Here is a 15177-nt window from a genome sequence, read left to right on the forward strand (position 1 = left end):
GGCAAGTAAACACATGAAAAGAGGCTCAATGTCATTAGTCATCATGGAAACAGAAATTAAAACCACAATGTGATGCCTGTCAGAACAGCCAGTATTGGGCATACCAGTCACTGGAAAGGATAGAGAAGAGCTGGAACTCTCACATTGCTGGTGGGAATATAAGATTGTGCAACCACTCTGGGAAATCATTTTAACAGTTTCTTCAAAAGTTAGATTTATATCTACCATATGATTGAGCCATTCTACTCTTAGATATTTTCCAAGAGAACTGAAAGCATATGCTCATACAAAGACTTGTACATTAATATTCATCAGGGCTTTATTTGTATTAGCCAAAAATTATTGTCCATGAACAGGTGAATGGATGAAGAAATTGTGGTACAATGGAATACTACCCCACAATCCCACAATAAAAAAGAATGAACTATTGATACACACAACAATGTAAGTGAACCTCAAAAAAATTACATTGAGTGAAAGAGATCAGACAATAAAGAATACATACTATGTGATTTCATTTATAGAAAATAGAAAAGACAACCAATCTAAAGTGATACTAAGCAAATTAGTAGTTGCCAAGACAGGGGGGATGGCATAGAAAGGCAAAAGGGACGAATTGGAAAGGGGCACAAGGAAACTGTTGGGTGTGATAAATATGTTCACTATCTTAATTGTGGTGATGGTTTCATGGGCATATACATATGTCAAAACTCATCACATTGTTCACCTTAAATATGTGCAGTTTGTTGAAAGTAAACTTTATTGATTTTTTAGAGAGAGTGGAAGGGAGGGGGAGAAAGAAACATTGATGTGAGAGAGACTTCATTGATTGGATGGCTCTGGCACATGCTATAACCTGGGCCAGAGATCAAATCTGCAACCAAGGTACCTGCCTTTGACTGGAATCAAACCTGTGACCCATCAGTTCATGGGCTGATGCTGTAGCCAATGAGCAAAACCAGCTAGATCTCAACTCTACTTCAATAACATTATTAAATATTTAATTAAAAATACTAATAGTCTTACATGATTCAAAATCCTTCCCGGGTCACCACTGGGCTGACTTTGATGCATCCTCGTGACTGGGTCCAACATCATGGTGGCTATTGGCAACAGGCTGGACTCAGCTACATCCCATACTCCCAGATCTGTGCAAAAGCAGTGAAAGACGCACGGAAAACAGAATTCAAAGCAAATGCTGAGAAGACTTCTGGCAGCAGCATAAAAGTTGTGAAAGTGAAAAAGGAATAATCTACCCTGAGCAAAGTTTGAAATGCTACATTTTCAAAGTTAAGATGTATGAACACATGTTATGGCAGATTGAAAACGGCCCAAGTGCCCATCGGTGGATGGGGGTGGTAGAGAAGTTGAGCAAAAAAGAAGAGAGGAAAAAAAAAACTCATGGAAATGGACAACAGTGTGGTGATTGTGGGGGTGGGGATGTAGAGGGAGGTGGATGAGGATATGAGGGCATAAACGGTGATGGATGGAAACTTGACTTGAGACTTGAGGTGGTGAACACACAATAGGGTGTAGAGATGAAGTGTTGTGGAATTGTGCACCTGAAACCTGTCTTATTTTATTAACCAGTGTCACCCCAATACATTCAAAAAGGGGAGAAAATTGCAAACTCTCCAAAAGCCCCAACAGACTTCTGGTTATTTAAAAAGAAAGAATGGAAGGACGGAAGGACAGAAGGAAGGAAGGAAGGGAGATATAATGATATTACTTCATGGGGGGAGGGGAATACCTGTCTTGTTCATAGATTGACAATGCCAATAAATTGAAGTACTAGTATAGTAAAAAAGAAAAGAAAAGAAAAGAAAAAAAGTCTTGCTTTCAGATAATTTTAAAGAACCCCACCCATAAAGGGAAGTGGTTGAAAGAGCATAAATCTGGGTTTAAAACCCTGTTCTGCCACGAAGTTATTTATGGCCTTGGCCAGGGCTGGTTACCTGACCGCTCACAGCCCCTTCAGTTCCTTCATCCGTAAAACGGGGCGAATAAGAATCTGCCTCACCGGTTTGTCGTTAAAATTTGAGTGAGATACCAGGTGAGAGCGTGCCTAGCCCACCCTGATGGCAGAGGACATTATGCCCCATCTTTGAGGTAGTCAGATTCCTTTCTATCCCCTTCCTTTCCCCTCCTTTCCTCTTTCCTTCCAGATAGGGAGGGGTCCTAGTCACCAAGATATTCAGAAGAGAAACAATGAGGAGGAAACAGGGCAGAGGGCTTGGATTGTGTTCCCCTGAACACAGTGCCTGAGACCAGAACTTGAGACTTCCTGGAGGGTGGCCCCAGGGATCAGGAGGGAGGGGGCAGAAAATGCAACTCAGGGGCCGGCTGGTGTGGCTCAGGGGTCGAGCTTCCATCCATGAGCCAAGAGGTTACCGGTTCAATTCCAGTCAGGATTTCTCTCTCTTTGTTCCTCTCCCTTCCTCTTTCTCTAAAATCAATAAAAACATATTTTTAAAAAGAAAAGAAAATGTAAATCAGGGAAGGAGAAAATGCCAATAAAAAGGTACAAGAGCTCGCCACTGACGTGGAGCTCAGCCCAGCCAGAGCCTCTCTGCAGATCTGTAGAATACACCTTAGAATTTACCCTCTGAAGATCCGGAGGCTGGAGCGCTGACCTGTGTCCGTGTCCAACCTGGAGAGGATTACACTCAGAGCATTAACTCTCCTCTCTTGTTGCCACTCCTCTGTCAACTGAGGGGGAAAAACAGAGACAAGGCCTCTGCCTGGGGCACTGGCAGGGTTGTGGGGACCATCCACCACACCTGCAGTTCAAGTCAAAGGTGGCCTGAGGACATGTGGCATGGGGCACCCAAAGCAGCTGCCTCGGGCCCAAAACCCATGCCTGGGTTAACAATGTAAGCGTCTCAATCCTGGTGAGCAACTCTGTGCCAAGCAGACAACCTCCAGTGCCTTCAGTGGAAGAAGCTACAGACCCAGGATTAAAGCCCTCTCTCCTCAAGACCACAGCAGGGATGTGACTGACTTCCTCAACTGTTCCCTCAGAACACTGTCTGGGAGAGTGGAGAGAGAATACCTGAGGGGGTTAGTCATTAAAGGGGAGGAAGGGTGGGGCTGGGAATTTACCAAGAGAAGGAAATGCTAGCTATTTCACTGAGCAGCAGTTAAATCATTTGTCTCTGCTCTACAAATAAGTTGAGAGTTAGAAATGTTCCTCAGATTAGAAACACCATTATGGTTATTGTATTAATGCCTATCACTTATCAAGCATGTAATATGTGCCTGGAAATGTGCTATGTTCTTTCAAGCCTTATTTCATTTCATCCTCACAGTAACCCAATCCAACAGGTATTATAATTAACTGAAGCTCAGAGCGATTGAGTAAATCGCTGAATGTCCAACAGCTAGTAACTTGTAGAGCCAGAATTCAGTCCCAAGTAGCCTGACCTAAGAGCCTGTGCTTTGACCATTAGGCTGTCCAGCTAGGGAAGCAATTTGCAGCAGTGGCCTGGAGGAGAGGGGCCGGGAGAGCACATTAACTAGGCACGGAAAACAAAGACAGGAGTCCCCATGAAGGGGATAGATGGTGCACAGTGGTCGTTGTGTGTGTGTGGACATATCATTTACAGCTGCTCAAAACCTTTTTAGTCCCATCGTGCAAAGACAGAATAAAAAGAAGTTATCCTTCTCAGCCTTCCTTGCCCTGCGTGTGTAGACAGCAAGTTAGGTGCTGCCACTGGAGCACCGCTTCAAAATGCGCTCTGTGAAGAAACAGATGACAGGCAGGGATTCCATTTTGCTGGGGCAGGTGTCCCTAGGGCAGTGGTTCTCAACCTGTGGGTCGCCACCCCTTTGGCAGTCAAACGACCCTTTCACAGGGGTCGCCTAAGACCATTCTGCATATCAGATATTTACATTACGATTCATAACAGTGGCAACATTACAGTTATGAAGTAGCAATGAAAATAATTTTATGGTTGGGTCACAACATGAGGAACTGTATTTAAAGGGCCAGAAGGTTGAGAACTACTGCCCTATGGGGCATCGTGCTTCTTTGTGAAAGCACCAGTCTCTCAGCTTTGCTCAGGAAAAACAAGTTAAAGGGGCTTTAGCCCTGCTTGGAATGCTAAAGGAGAAGCGCGTGCCCTGGGTTCGGGAGGGGCTCCCAACAAGGATCCCCTAGGGCAGAGAGAAGCAGGAGCCACAGCAGGTGGGATCCTAACGTTCTGAACCCAATCCCAATGGACGTGTGTGTGGTGGCGGAGGGGTTCCCACAACACCAAGAAGTTCTCTGACACCAGCTGGGTGTCCCACAATCCCACTCAATTCTGACCCTATCTACCTGGCGGTAGCATCAGATCCCACAGGTTCAGGGCTCAGTCCTACAAGACTGACACCCCGCTTCAGACGCCAATCAGAAGTTCAGATTGTCACCTGCGCTTCTGACCAGCTGACTATAGATTTGAGGTTCCCACAACTTCCACCTTGGGTTCGATTAATTTTTGAAAGCGGCTCACAGAACTCAGAGGAACATTTTACTTACTAAATTACCGGTTTGTTATAAAGGAAACAACTCAGGAGTAGCCAGATGGAGAGACGCATAGGGCAAGGCATGTGGGAGAGGGCTCGGAGCTCCCAGGTCTCTTCAGGCACCAGCCTCCCAGGACCTCCACTTGTTCATCCACCTGGAAGCTCTCTGTGTCCCGTCCTTTTGGGGTTTATGGAGGCTTCATACAGGGGCGTGGCTGAATCATTGGCCATTGGCAATGGATTCGAACTGCAGCTCTCTGCCCGCCTAGGAGCAGGTGAGACTGAAAGTTCCAGCTCTCCAAAGACCTGGTTGTTTCCCTTGGCAACCAGCCGGTTCTTAGTTTACCTAAGGGTTTTCCCAAAAATCACTTCATTATCTTAAAAAAATCACCTTTTCCCACTTTCTTCAGGGGAAATTCCAAGGATTTTAGGAGGTCTGTTGCCAGGAATGGGATCAAAGACAAATATATATATTTCATATTATAAATCGAAATATCACAGACCCCTTTCGAAGTGGAACAGTCTCTTCAAACTCCTCAGACCCTAGGCCTAGGGTTTGTTTTTATGACTTTTCCAAGTTTAGTTCAGCCCACTCTCGGTACATTTGCTCATAGTTGCACCGGTCCTTCTCTGGTCAAGGTTTGTTTTTCCGCAGCTGGGAGCAGAGATAAGGGTTTCCCTGATGAGTAGAGCAGACTTGTGCCAGGGGGAGGGTTCTGCACGGTCACGGTGAAAAAGGGTCTTATCACTTTAAGTTTGTCTTTCACATCCAGACAAAAGTGAGGTCTTTTTATTTCTTCATCTGCAAAACCTGACAATTGGTCCCACCTCACAGGCTTGTGATGACATACTGTGAAAGTGCTTTGTGGACTATGAACTGTAAACAGACTAGCTTTTATCATTGTTGATGATTTGATGGTAATAATGACCCATGCAAGGGCGGGGGGGGGGGGGGGGGAGTGTCCATTCAGCCAGTCCCAAAGCTCACAGTGTGAACTTGGCACCTTTTCTCTCTTCAGCTGTATCTTCTGCTTAATCAAGGATTACAACTTTAATTTTAGTGCTTACATACTTTTTTATATTCTATTTTTTCCTAAGTCTGTCTGGGCATTTTTTTTAAATCTCATATTCCTTATTCAGTTTTTCTGCTCTATCTTTCATTCTTTAAACATTTCACAATAACTTCTTCAGATTATCTGATTATTCCAAACGCTGAAGTCCTTAAAGTTCTAAACTTGTTCATTATTGTTCCTGCTGATTCTCCCTCATGATGATTTGAATCCTTATATACTTAGTAATATTTTTGTAAATTTAAATTTGGCTAAATTTAAACCAGAAGCCTGGATTGAGGCTGCTTTCCTCTAAGGAGGATTCAGTTTGCACCTGCTGGACTCTAGAGGGCATTAATAATCTGGGCCACTTAAATTTTCCAGTGTACGGTTTATTTAATCAAAGGGAAAGAGAGCAGGTCTCACATGGAAACTAACATCTTTATTGATTGTTAACATCTAATGCTGCAGCCTAGACAGTTTTCCTTGTAGGTTCCCTCTGTAAGCAGGTGGACTTTATTCTTTCCACTAAGAATGTAACCTTTTTAAAGGTCCCAGCTTTGGGCAGAAGATGGTGTCTCACATTTAGCTCTTCCGTCCTCCTCAGCCCTAGGGCTTAGTGTCTGGTTCTCCCAAACCTTCCATACTCCTACCCAGTCCCTAAAGCTCTAGGTTTCTAGTTAGTTGACCTCTCCGTTTATTTATCATTTACCTTTTGTTTTGTATTGTTAGCTTCAGGGGAATGCCCTTGGTAGATTACCTTTATTTGGGGGCGCTTACTAAGGAATTTTAAAAATATGTATTTGTTGTGTTTTATATAGCATTTAAGTTTTCTGCTATGGGAAGCTTTTGAGAACTCATAGTACTGGAAGAGATTTTTCTTAAGTGATTATATGGTACATGTTGTTTTCTAACCTGCCTTTTTCCCACTTGAAATATGAAAAACACCTGTAATATAAATAAATATAGGTCTAGAGCAGTGGTTCTCAACCTTCCTAATGCCGTGACCCTTTAATACAGTTCCTCATGTTGTGTGACCCCCAACCATAAAATTATTTTCGTTGCTACTTCATAACTGTAATTTTGCTACTGTTGTGAACCATAATGTAAATATGATATGCAGGATGTATTTTCATTGTTACAAATTGAACATAATTAAAGCATAATGATTAATCACAAAAACAATATGTAATTATATATGTGTTTTCCGATGGTCTTAGGGGTCGTGACCCACAGGTTGAGAACCGCTGGTCTAGAGCATCATTTTAATGGTTACATAGTCTTCTCTTTTACATTTTTTTATTGATTGGTTTTAGAGAGAGACACAGGGAGAGAGGGGAAAAAACCATCAATTTGTTGTTCCACTTATTTATGAATTCATTGGTTGATTCTTGTATGTGTCCTGTCCCAGGATTAAACCCACAACCTTGATGTATCAGAACTAAGCTCTAACCAATTGCGCTACCCTGCCAGGGTCTACATAGTCTTCTATTGCATAATTTATTTAATCCTTTTCTTATTATTGGATATTTAGAATTCTGGTTTTTTTTACACTATTTTAAACAACATTTCAGTGAATATCCTTATAACTAAATCTTTGCATAAGCACGATCTTCTTCCTTCTTTAAGTGTTTGTAAAAATAATATATGCAAACACTAAGGAAAATTAAAATTATCCACAATCTTTTTTGATAATTAATACCATTTGGTCTATAATTGGAATCTCTTAATGAAACAACAGATGAGAAGTAGTTAGGGCTAGAATAAGAAGAGAGACCACACCCTCTGCTCTCCACCCCTCACCCCAACAACTAGGGATAGGAAGCCAGAGCAGGACCATCCGGAGCAGAGAGCTGAAGCGGTGGCAGACACCAAGTGGAAGCCAAAAGCCTGGGACAACTGTGGTCAGAGGCACCAGGCCTCAGGAAAGGCTGAAGCTTCAAAATCTCGCCTCGCCTGTCCCCTCCTGCCTGCAGCAGAGGGTCTTCTCGGCCACTCCTCCAGGCTCCCATCCCTGCCCTCCTTCTTTTAAAGGGGTTTGGTTTCTTTTGAGTCAAAAAGTAGTACAGGGCCCTAGCTGGTTTGACTCAGTGGATTGAGCATCAGCCTGTGGACTAAAGCGTTCCTGGATCGATTCTGGTCAAGGGCACATGCCCTGGTTTTGGGCTCCATCCCTAGTAGGGGATATGCAGGAGGCAGCTGATCAATGATTCTCTCTCATCATTGATTGCTTCTGTTTCTATCTCTCTCTCTCTTCCTTCCTCTTTGTAATCAATAAAAAAATTATTTTTTTAAAAAAAGCAGTACAAGCTCTGAAATTATCCCCAGCCCTATACTTTATAGTGGCTTACCCATGATTCTCAGGGTCTTGTCACAATCTAAGAAATTCTACCATAGAAAGGCCTTTTTTTTGGGGGGGGGGTCTTTAAACACCCCTCTACCTCCTTTCTGCCTGCTCCCCTTGAGTGCAGCCCAGATATTGAGCCCAGGGTCTTCTCCCTAAAGAGAATCACGAAGGGAATGGCTGCCCTCTCTGATAGCTCTTAGCTCTTGACTACACTTTTTTGAGGACCTGATGCACTTGCCTTTATAGTCTGTGAGATACTGTCATATCTCTGCAATAAAGACTGTTTCAGATTGATTCTGTCAGCTGTGCAGGTGAGAGCCCCTAAACCATAAAGGAGCCCAACCTCCTCTTTTCTCCCAATGAGTATGGAGCCCCAGCTGGGGTGATCGGTTTCTTAAGGAAGCCCTAGAAGTTATGGTCTCCCTGTGAAGGACTGGGTGCCCAGAGCTGGCTATATCTGGTTCCCACAAGCTCCAGCCCTGGTCAGGCATTGCGTGGGTAAAATAACTTTTTGTCTACCCAAATCCTTAAGGCTCCCCGAGATCCTGAGTTCTGAAAAGCCCTTGTCCAGAGCACAGGCTCCTGGGGAAGGTGTATAAACCAGGGAATAAGCATGAAGGAGTTGGCAGGGGTGGGGGGCGGGGCGGAGAGGGGAGGGACGCTCTGAGGTGTTTCCACTGTGGGGTAAACCTCCATGTGAGCAAGCCGCTGGCTGGGCCATTCATCTAGCCTACCACAAGGCCCTGGGAGTGGGTCTTGATCTTGATAGCAGACAAGTCACTACCAATGCCAGGGCCTTGCCTCAGTGACAGCAGCTGTCAGGGACTGGGCAGGAATACAGACAGGGACCCGTCAGCACACAGTTGAATGCTTCACACCTTCCTCAACCACCTTCACCACCACCTGAGTGGTACAGCCCTGCAGCCTATGTGAAAATAGGAAAGCTTGATGGTTGGGAGCCAGGCTCTGAAGTTCCACACTGGCTTGGGCGAGGTAAACTATCAGTGCCTGTCTTTTCTTATCCATAAAGAAGAAATGAAAGCGGTACCCATGCCCTTAGAATTGACATGAGAATAAATAAGCTCATCTTTGTATCTGGCACATGGTGAGCATGACAGAAGTGTTAGCTCTGATCTTAGGGGAGCTGAGGGAGAGATGAGTCCTAGGACCACGAAATCCTCCTAGCACCATCCCATCCCCAGCCCAGGCCTGGCAGGTGGTGGAGCTGGGAGGCCTGTGGGAGAAGGGAGAGGCACTGGCTGTAGGAATGGGTTGATTGTGGGTTCCTGGAACGTGAGGACTCCTTCATGGCACTCTAAATGCAAGGGACCCCTAACCAGGCTGTGGCACGTAGCAGGCTGCTCAAGGAAATGCCAGTTAGAAAAGACAAGCACTAAGTTTCTGTCTGCCCAGCCCCTTTGGGGCGGGAACTGCAGAGGCGGGAGGAACCTCAGCTGCCCTTGTAACAGGAAGTTGTTCAGTCACTCAGAGCAGGGAAGCAGAATCAGTTCAGTGGCTTAGGTGGCCTGGAGATTGACCCTTCTCCTCACCCCCAGACCCCTCTCTACCACAAACCCTATTCCCAGAAGTCACTCCATCCGTGTGAACTCGAAACTTCCAGAAGCCCCTGGCACCTTCCAGTTTGATGTCTTTCAGCAAGTTATGGTGAGTGGAGACTGAGACACAGGGTGCCCCTTGGACTCATCTGGGACTGCCGTTGTGCCGGTACCAAGGCCAGGGGACAGTGGGGCTCACGGGGGAGGCTGTGGATTGTACTGACCCTACTGAGTCACGGGGGGCCATGGAGCAGAGGGGTTGTGAGAAGCAGCAGGGACTTGGGACCAATACCAGCTGGTGAAGAGGCCCCTTCTCCCAGGTACAAAGGTGCCCCAGCCCCCCTGGTGTCCATCAAGGACTTGAAGAACCCGAAGTTCATCGGACAAGGCGGGTTTGGCACAGTGTTCCAGGCACAACTCCAGAAATGGGGTTGCAATGTGGCAGTCAAGATCGTTGACTCGTGAGTGTCCCAGATGCTGGTTGACTAGCCAGGGTCTTGCTGAGGCAGCAGGCTGCTGTCCTGGCGGGGGGGGGGGGGGGGGGGGGGGGGCCTGAGTGGGGAAGGGAGGGATCTGCCCAGCAGAGCAAGACTCCAACTCTCTCCTGGAGTATAGGAAGATGCTATCCAGGGAAGTGAAGGCCATGGCAAGTCTGCGTCACCCCAACGTGCTGAGCCTGATGGGGATCACCGAGAAGCTGGAGTGGGACTATGTGTCGGGGCCGGCTCTGGTGACTCAATTCATGGAGAACGGTTCCCTGGCAGGGTTGCTACAACCCGAATGCCCTCGGCCCTGGCCGCTTATCTGCCGCCTGCTGCAGGAGTTGGTGCTCGGGATGTGTTACCTGCACAGCCAGAACCCCGTGCTTCTGCACCGGGACCTGAAGCCCTCCAACGTCCTGCTGGACCCAGACCTGCATGCCAAGGTCAGCCTGTCCGCATCCCAGCCCAGCCTCTAGATAGGTCGTGCCCCGGAGCCGCTCCAGCCCCACCAACTGAAAAAGCATCTCCTGCAGCTCTGTCTACTGAATACCCTCAGCATCTCCCTCTGGACACAGGGCTGCCCAAGTGTCAAGGCCTATGCAGAAGCTTTAGCTCCTGCCACACCAGGTGACAGAGGCCCTGACCAACACAGCCACTTCCACCTGCCCACCCACTAGGCTCTCCAAAGACCCATGGCTGGCAGCCCGGGAGACTCAGACTTTGATCCACCCTCAGAGGGGACGCAGACCTTCAAACCAAGGCCCAATTGGTCCTACTGTTTTCCTAACCCTCCTCACCCCCTTTACAAGGCTGGACCTGTATCTTGGGTGGGGTTGGGGGAGGGGGAAAGAAGAGGATTCTGGAGCTGCCTGGCATTATCCATTCCCTACTTCCTCCTCCTTCCCTTCCTTTGCAGCTGGCAGATTTTGGCCTGTCCACATTTCTGGGAGGCTCACAGTCAGGGGCAGGGTCTGGGGTGTCAGGGGGCACCCCAGCCTACTTGGCCCCAGAACTATTGGCTGATGTAAACCAGAAAGCTACTATAGCCAGTGATGTCTACAGGTAAGACACCCATGCCTAACAACCGCCCCAATTTTTACACCTCTCTGGGCCCTCCTAGGGGAAGGTGTATGAAAGAGAAGTTATGCCAGAGGTTGGGAGAGGCCTCAGCTTTTTGTCTCTTGCAGCTTTGGGATCCTAATGTGGGCGGTGCTTGCAGGAAGAGAAGCTGAGAGTAAGACTTCAAGCAGACTATTGGATCCTTAACCCCCGGCGCCCTCCTCCTGAAAGCCCCCAAGCCCTCCACTTCCTGCTTACCTGCTCAGACTGTCCTACCCGCTCCTCCCCTCCCCTTGGACTATACTCCCTGCCCTGTCCTATGATGGAGCAGGTCGCCCCTCCTACTCCGAATGCTTTCTCTTCATGTCCCCCACCCCCACCTCAGCAGTGAACCTGACATCAGTGGTGAAGCAAGGTGTGTATGAGAGCCAGAACCGGCCCCCACTGACAGACCTGCCCCAGCCCGGCCCTGAGACTCCTGGCCTGGAGGGACTATCGGAGTTGATGCAGCGCTGCTGGAGCCATGAGCCCAAGCACAGGCCTTCCTTCCAAGGTGAACTGGCCACTAAACTGGCAGCTGGGTTGGTCCTCAATCTGTCAACAGAGGGCTTTCTCAGAGAAAGAAGTTTTGCTCACCTGCCACCCACTCTGCCTTCTCTCCAGACTGCCAACCAAACATTGAGAGCGCCCTCCACCTGGTACGAGATGAAGCTGGTACAAAAATGGATGCTGCAGTCTCCACAGTGAGTACCCAACACCAGCCCCAACCTAAGAGCTGGGAAGGAATGGCACCACATGGCTCCCTTGGCCACCCAGTGACTCCCCACTGACCACTGCTCTTTATGCCCTAGCCCTCAGCCCACTCTCCCCACCCCATTCCTGATTCCCTGACAGCAGAAATGGGCCAAGAGACCTCTTCCTAGGGTTTACACTGGCTCTCCCACCTCCACATCCAGCAAGTTCTCCCTGTCCTTGCAGGTGAAGAAGTTCCTGTCGGAGCAAAGGAGCAGCAACAGGTTGTCTGCCCCTGAGACAGGCTCAAGGGGCACAGAAATGGATGACTGTGGGGCAACCCCTGATTCCACGGTCTCTGGAATGATGAAAAACCTGAATCTGAAAGAAACCCCCAGCTCTGTTCCTGAAAAATGTACAAACCTTCCTGAGAAGATTGAGGCACAGGAAAAGCATGTTCCGCATGCCTCGACAGCTGGGGCGCCTTCGGATTCAACTGAACAACTTCCCCCAACTTCAGAGACCTCACCATTCAGAAACCGGGTGCCCAACCCCACCTCGGCTGGGACCCCAAGTCCTGGACCCCAAAGAACTCAGGTGAGACTTTGGCAGGACTAGGGGATGCCAATCTTGTCCCCTTTTCAGGGAAAACTTGGGACTGAGGAAGTATGCTCTGGAAAGAGGCCTCAAGACAGGGAGCCTGAGAGCTCTGTGTTGTTCACAGGGGGCTGGGAGAGGTGGCACCAACCGGCCTCCCGGGGAGCCAGGACCAAGTCCAATACCAGGTAACCATACCCACTCCTTCTCTCCCCCCCTTACCCCCCCTCAATTCCTCCGCCAGCTCCATCCTCTAGACCAGTGGTTCTCAACCTTCCTAATGCCTCAACCCTTTAATACAGGTCCTCATGTTGTGGTGACCCCCAATTTCATTGTTACAAATTGAACATAATTAAAGCATAGTGATTAATCACAAAAACAATATGTAATTATATATGTGTTTTCCGATGGTCTTAGGCAACCCCTGTAAAAGGGTCATTCGAGCCCCAAAGGGGTCGCGACCCACAGGTTGAGAACCACTGCTCTAGACCATATATAAAAGCCCTCTTTTGAAGCTCCTGTGTGTGGGGTGCTGCCAGCTCCTACCCAAGGAGGGGTAGAAAAGGGGAAAGAAAGGGCTAGAGGCAACTTACTCTAATCTTCTCATTTCATAAATGAAGAAACTGATACTCTTTGGGATTGGATCCTGCTGAGATCGCAGCAAAGCCTGGATTTGTCCTAGGCCTTCTAGCTCCCCAGCACCAACTCTGTGAACCCCCAAATTCCATTGTGGCTACTGAGGGCCTCCAAGCAGAAAAGATCCAAATACCCGGGTCAGAAACGTCAGCTACCACCACTCTTGAGCTTCTGCACACCCAGTTCTGAAGGGGCAGCCTGCCGGGGAAAGGCAAAGGCATCCCTGACACCTTCCCTGGGAGGCCCTGAGACCCCCGTCTCTGCATTTCCCCAGGGCGAACACGAGGTGCTGCTGCCCCTCCACTCTGCTGCCCCTCCTAACTAAGTTGCTGAAGACTTAACCCTCACACTAACACCTCTGTTTCTTTTCAAGGGATAGGGTTCCTTTCCATCAATAACTGCCAAGGAGTGCAGTTTGGAAACAACAACCACATGGTGATATATGATGTCTCGGATGGAGCTGGCAACATCCCCTTCACCACAGGTAGCTTCAAAAGAAGTGCCAGAAGAACATAATGCCTGGACTGGGCCACAGGGCCAGTATAATAATGACAAAAATTGAGGAAGCATCTAAACTGACTCCTGGACTTGAGGCAACTAGTTGAGCTTTTCTGACTTTGTGCCCCCAGGAATCAATAAAGTGGTGGTATTTTTTAAAAATTCTTTATTGTTTAAAATATTACATATAGTATTACATATGTCTCCTTTTTCCCCCATTGACCTCTCCCTGGTTTCCCCCCCCACACACACCCCCTAGCATAGGCCCTCACCCCGCTAGTGTCTGTGTCCATTGGTTATGTTTATATGCATGCATACAAGTCCTTTGGTTGGTCTCTTACTCCCCTGCCTTCCCTCTAAACTTTGATGGTCTGTTTGATGCTTCTATGTCTTTGAATCTATTTTTGTTCATTATATTCCAAAAATGAGTGCGATCATGTGATATTTATCTTTCTCTGACTGGCTTATTTCGCTTAGCATAATGCTTTCCAGTTCCATCCATGCTGTTGCGAATGGTAAGAATTCTTTCTTTTTTACCGCAGTATAGTATTCCATCGTGTAGATGTACCACAGATTTCTAATCCATTCATCTGCTGATGGGCACTTAGGCTGTTTCCAAATATTAGCTATTGTAAATTGTGCTGCTTTGAACATAGGGGTGCATCTGTCCTTTCTGATTGGTGTTTCTGATTTCTTGGGATATATTCCTAGAAGTGGGATCACTGGGTCAAATGGGAGTTCCATTTTTAACTTTTTGAGGAAACTCCATACTGTCTTCCATAGTGGCTGCACCAGTCTGCATTCCCACCAGCAGTGCACGAGTGTTCCTTTTTCTCCACATCCTCACCAGCACTTGTCTGTTTGTTGATTTGTTCTGACAGGTGTGAGATGGTACTTCATTGCTGTTTTGATTTGCATCTCTCAGATGATTAGTGACTTTGAGCATGTTTTCATATGTCTCTTGGCCTTCTGTATGTCCACTTTCATGAAGTGTCTATTTAAGTCCTTTGCCCATTATTTGATTGGATTGTTTCTCTTCCTTTTGTTAAGTTGTATGAGTTCCCTGTAAATTTTGGAGATTGAACCCTTAGAGATAACATTGGCAAATTCACTGAATGGCCAGATTATTATGACCAGCTAGATTATTATGACCACCCCATCAGTACTTCATTGACACTTCCAAAAATACTGAATATTAAAAACTTCCTAAGCAAATACTCTCAAGGTTTTATTATTATTGTTATTTGCATAACTAATTCACTTCATTGTACTGATGGGGTGGTCATAATAATCTGTCCACTCTGTATGTTCTCCCATGCAGTGGGCTCTCTTGTTGTTTTGTTGATGGTTTCTTTTGCTGTGCAGAAGCTTTTTATTTTGATGTAGTCCCATTTATTTATTTTCTCCTTAGTTTCCATTGCCTTAGGAGCTATAGTGGTAAACATATTGCCAAGACATCTATCTGCTATTTTGCTGCCTATGAAAGTGGTGGTATTTTAACCAAAGTACCATGCAGGAGGCTAAGGTGTCAGCCATAGGAGGGAAGGGACATAGATGGGAAGTTGGGGAACTGGCATTGAGGGTGGCGGAGGCAATGCAGTCTCCCTGAGACTGGAAGCAGAGTGCTGAGAGCTGGGGGTGGGCAATGTCATGGCACACAAGGTCAGGGCCCAGCCGTGGCAGGAAGGAATCCCAGAGGCCTGGCTCCTGGGGCC

The 15177-nt window shown here is 47.2% G+C and overlaps 2 protein-coding genes across 2 annotated transcripts; both read left to right on the plus strand.

Moving 5' to 3' along the window:
- The first annotated feature begins 1027 nt into the window (after positions 1-1027).
- LOC102437333 (ATP synthase subunit epsilon, mitochondrial-like) lies at positions 1028-1251 on the plus strand. The gene has a single exon (XM_006102288.3). It carries the CDS (start codon positions 1069-1071, stop codon positions 1249-1251), a length of 183 nt encoding a protein of 60 aa, XP_006102350.2. The 5' UTR covers positions 1028-1068.
- Positions 1252-9378: 8127 nt separating this feature from the next.
- Positions 9379-13609, plus strand: RIPK3 (receptor interacting serine/threonine kinase 3). The gene is made up of 10 exons (XM_006102221.3): positions 9379-9567; positions 9779-9919; positions 10074-10383; positions 10857-11002; positions 11128-11174; positions 11385-11552; positions 11663-11742; positions 11978-12328; positions 12456-12516; positions 13338-13609. The coding sequence occupies exons 1-10, from the start codon at positions 9548-9550 to the stop codon at positions 13478-13480; spliced, it is 1467 nt and encodes a 488-aa protein (XP_006102283.1). The 5' UTR covers positions 9379-9547; the 3' UTR covers positions 13481-13609.
- The last annotated feature ends 1568 nt before the right edge of the window (positions 13610-15177 follow it).

This window comes from Myotis lucifugus, unplaced genomic scaffold (assembly GCF_000147115.1).
Source record: "Myotis lucifugus unplaced genomic scaffold, Myoluc2.0 scaffold_406, whole genome shotgun sequence".
In the NCBI taxonomy this organism is placed as follows: Eukaryota; Metazoa; Chordata; class Mammalia; order Chiroptera; family Vespertilionidae; genus Myotis; species Myotis lucifugus.

Excerpts from the sequence above, each read along its gene's own strand:
- LOC102437333 (XM_006102288.3), top strand. The coding sequence starts at position 1,069 with ATGCATCCTCGTGACTGGGTCCAACATCATGGTGGCTATTGGCAACAG.
- RIPK3 (XM_006102221.3), top strand. The coding sequence starts at position 9,548 with ATGTCTTTCAGCAAGTTATG. Across the intron at positions 9,568-9,778 it reads ATGTCTTTCAGCAAGTTATG|GTACAAAGGTGCCCCAGCCC; the intron begins GTGAGTGGAGAC and ends CCCTTCTCCCAG. Across the intron at positions 12,517-13,337 it reads AGGACCAAGTCCAATACCAG|GGATAGGGTTCCTTTCCATC; the intron begins GTAACCATACCC and ends TTTCTTTTCAAG.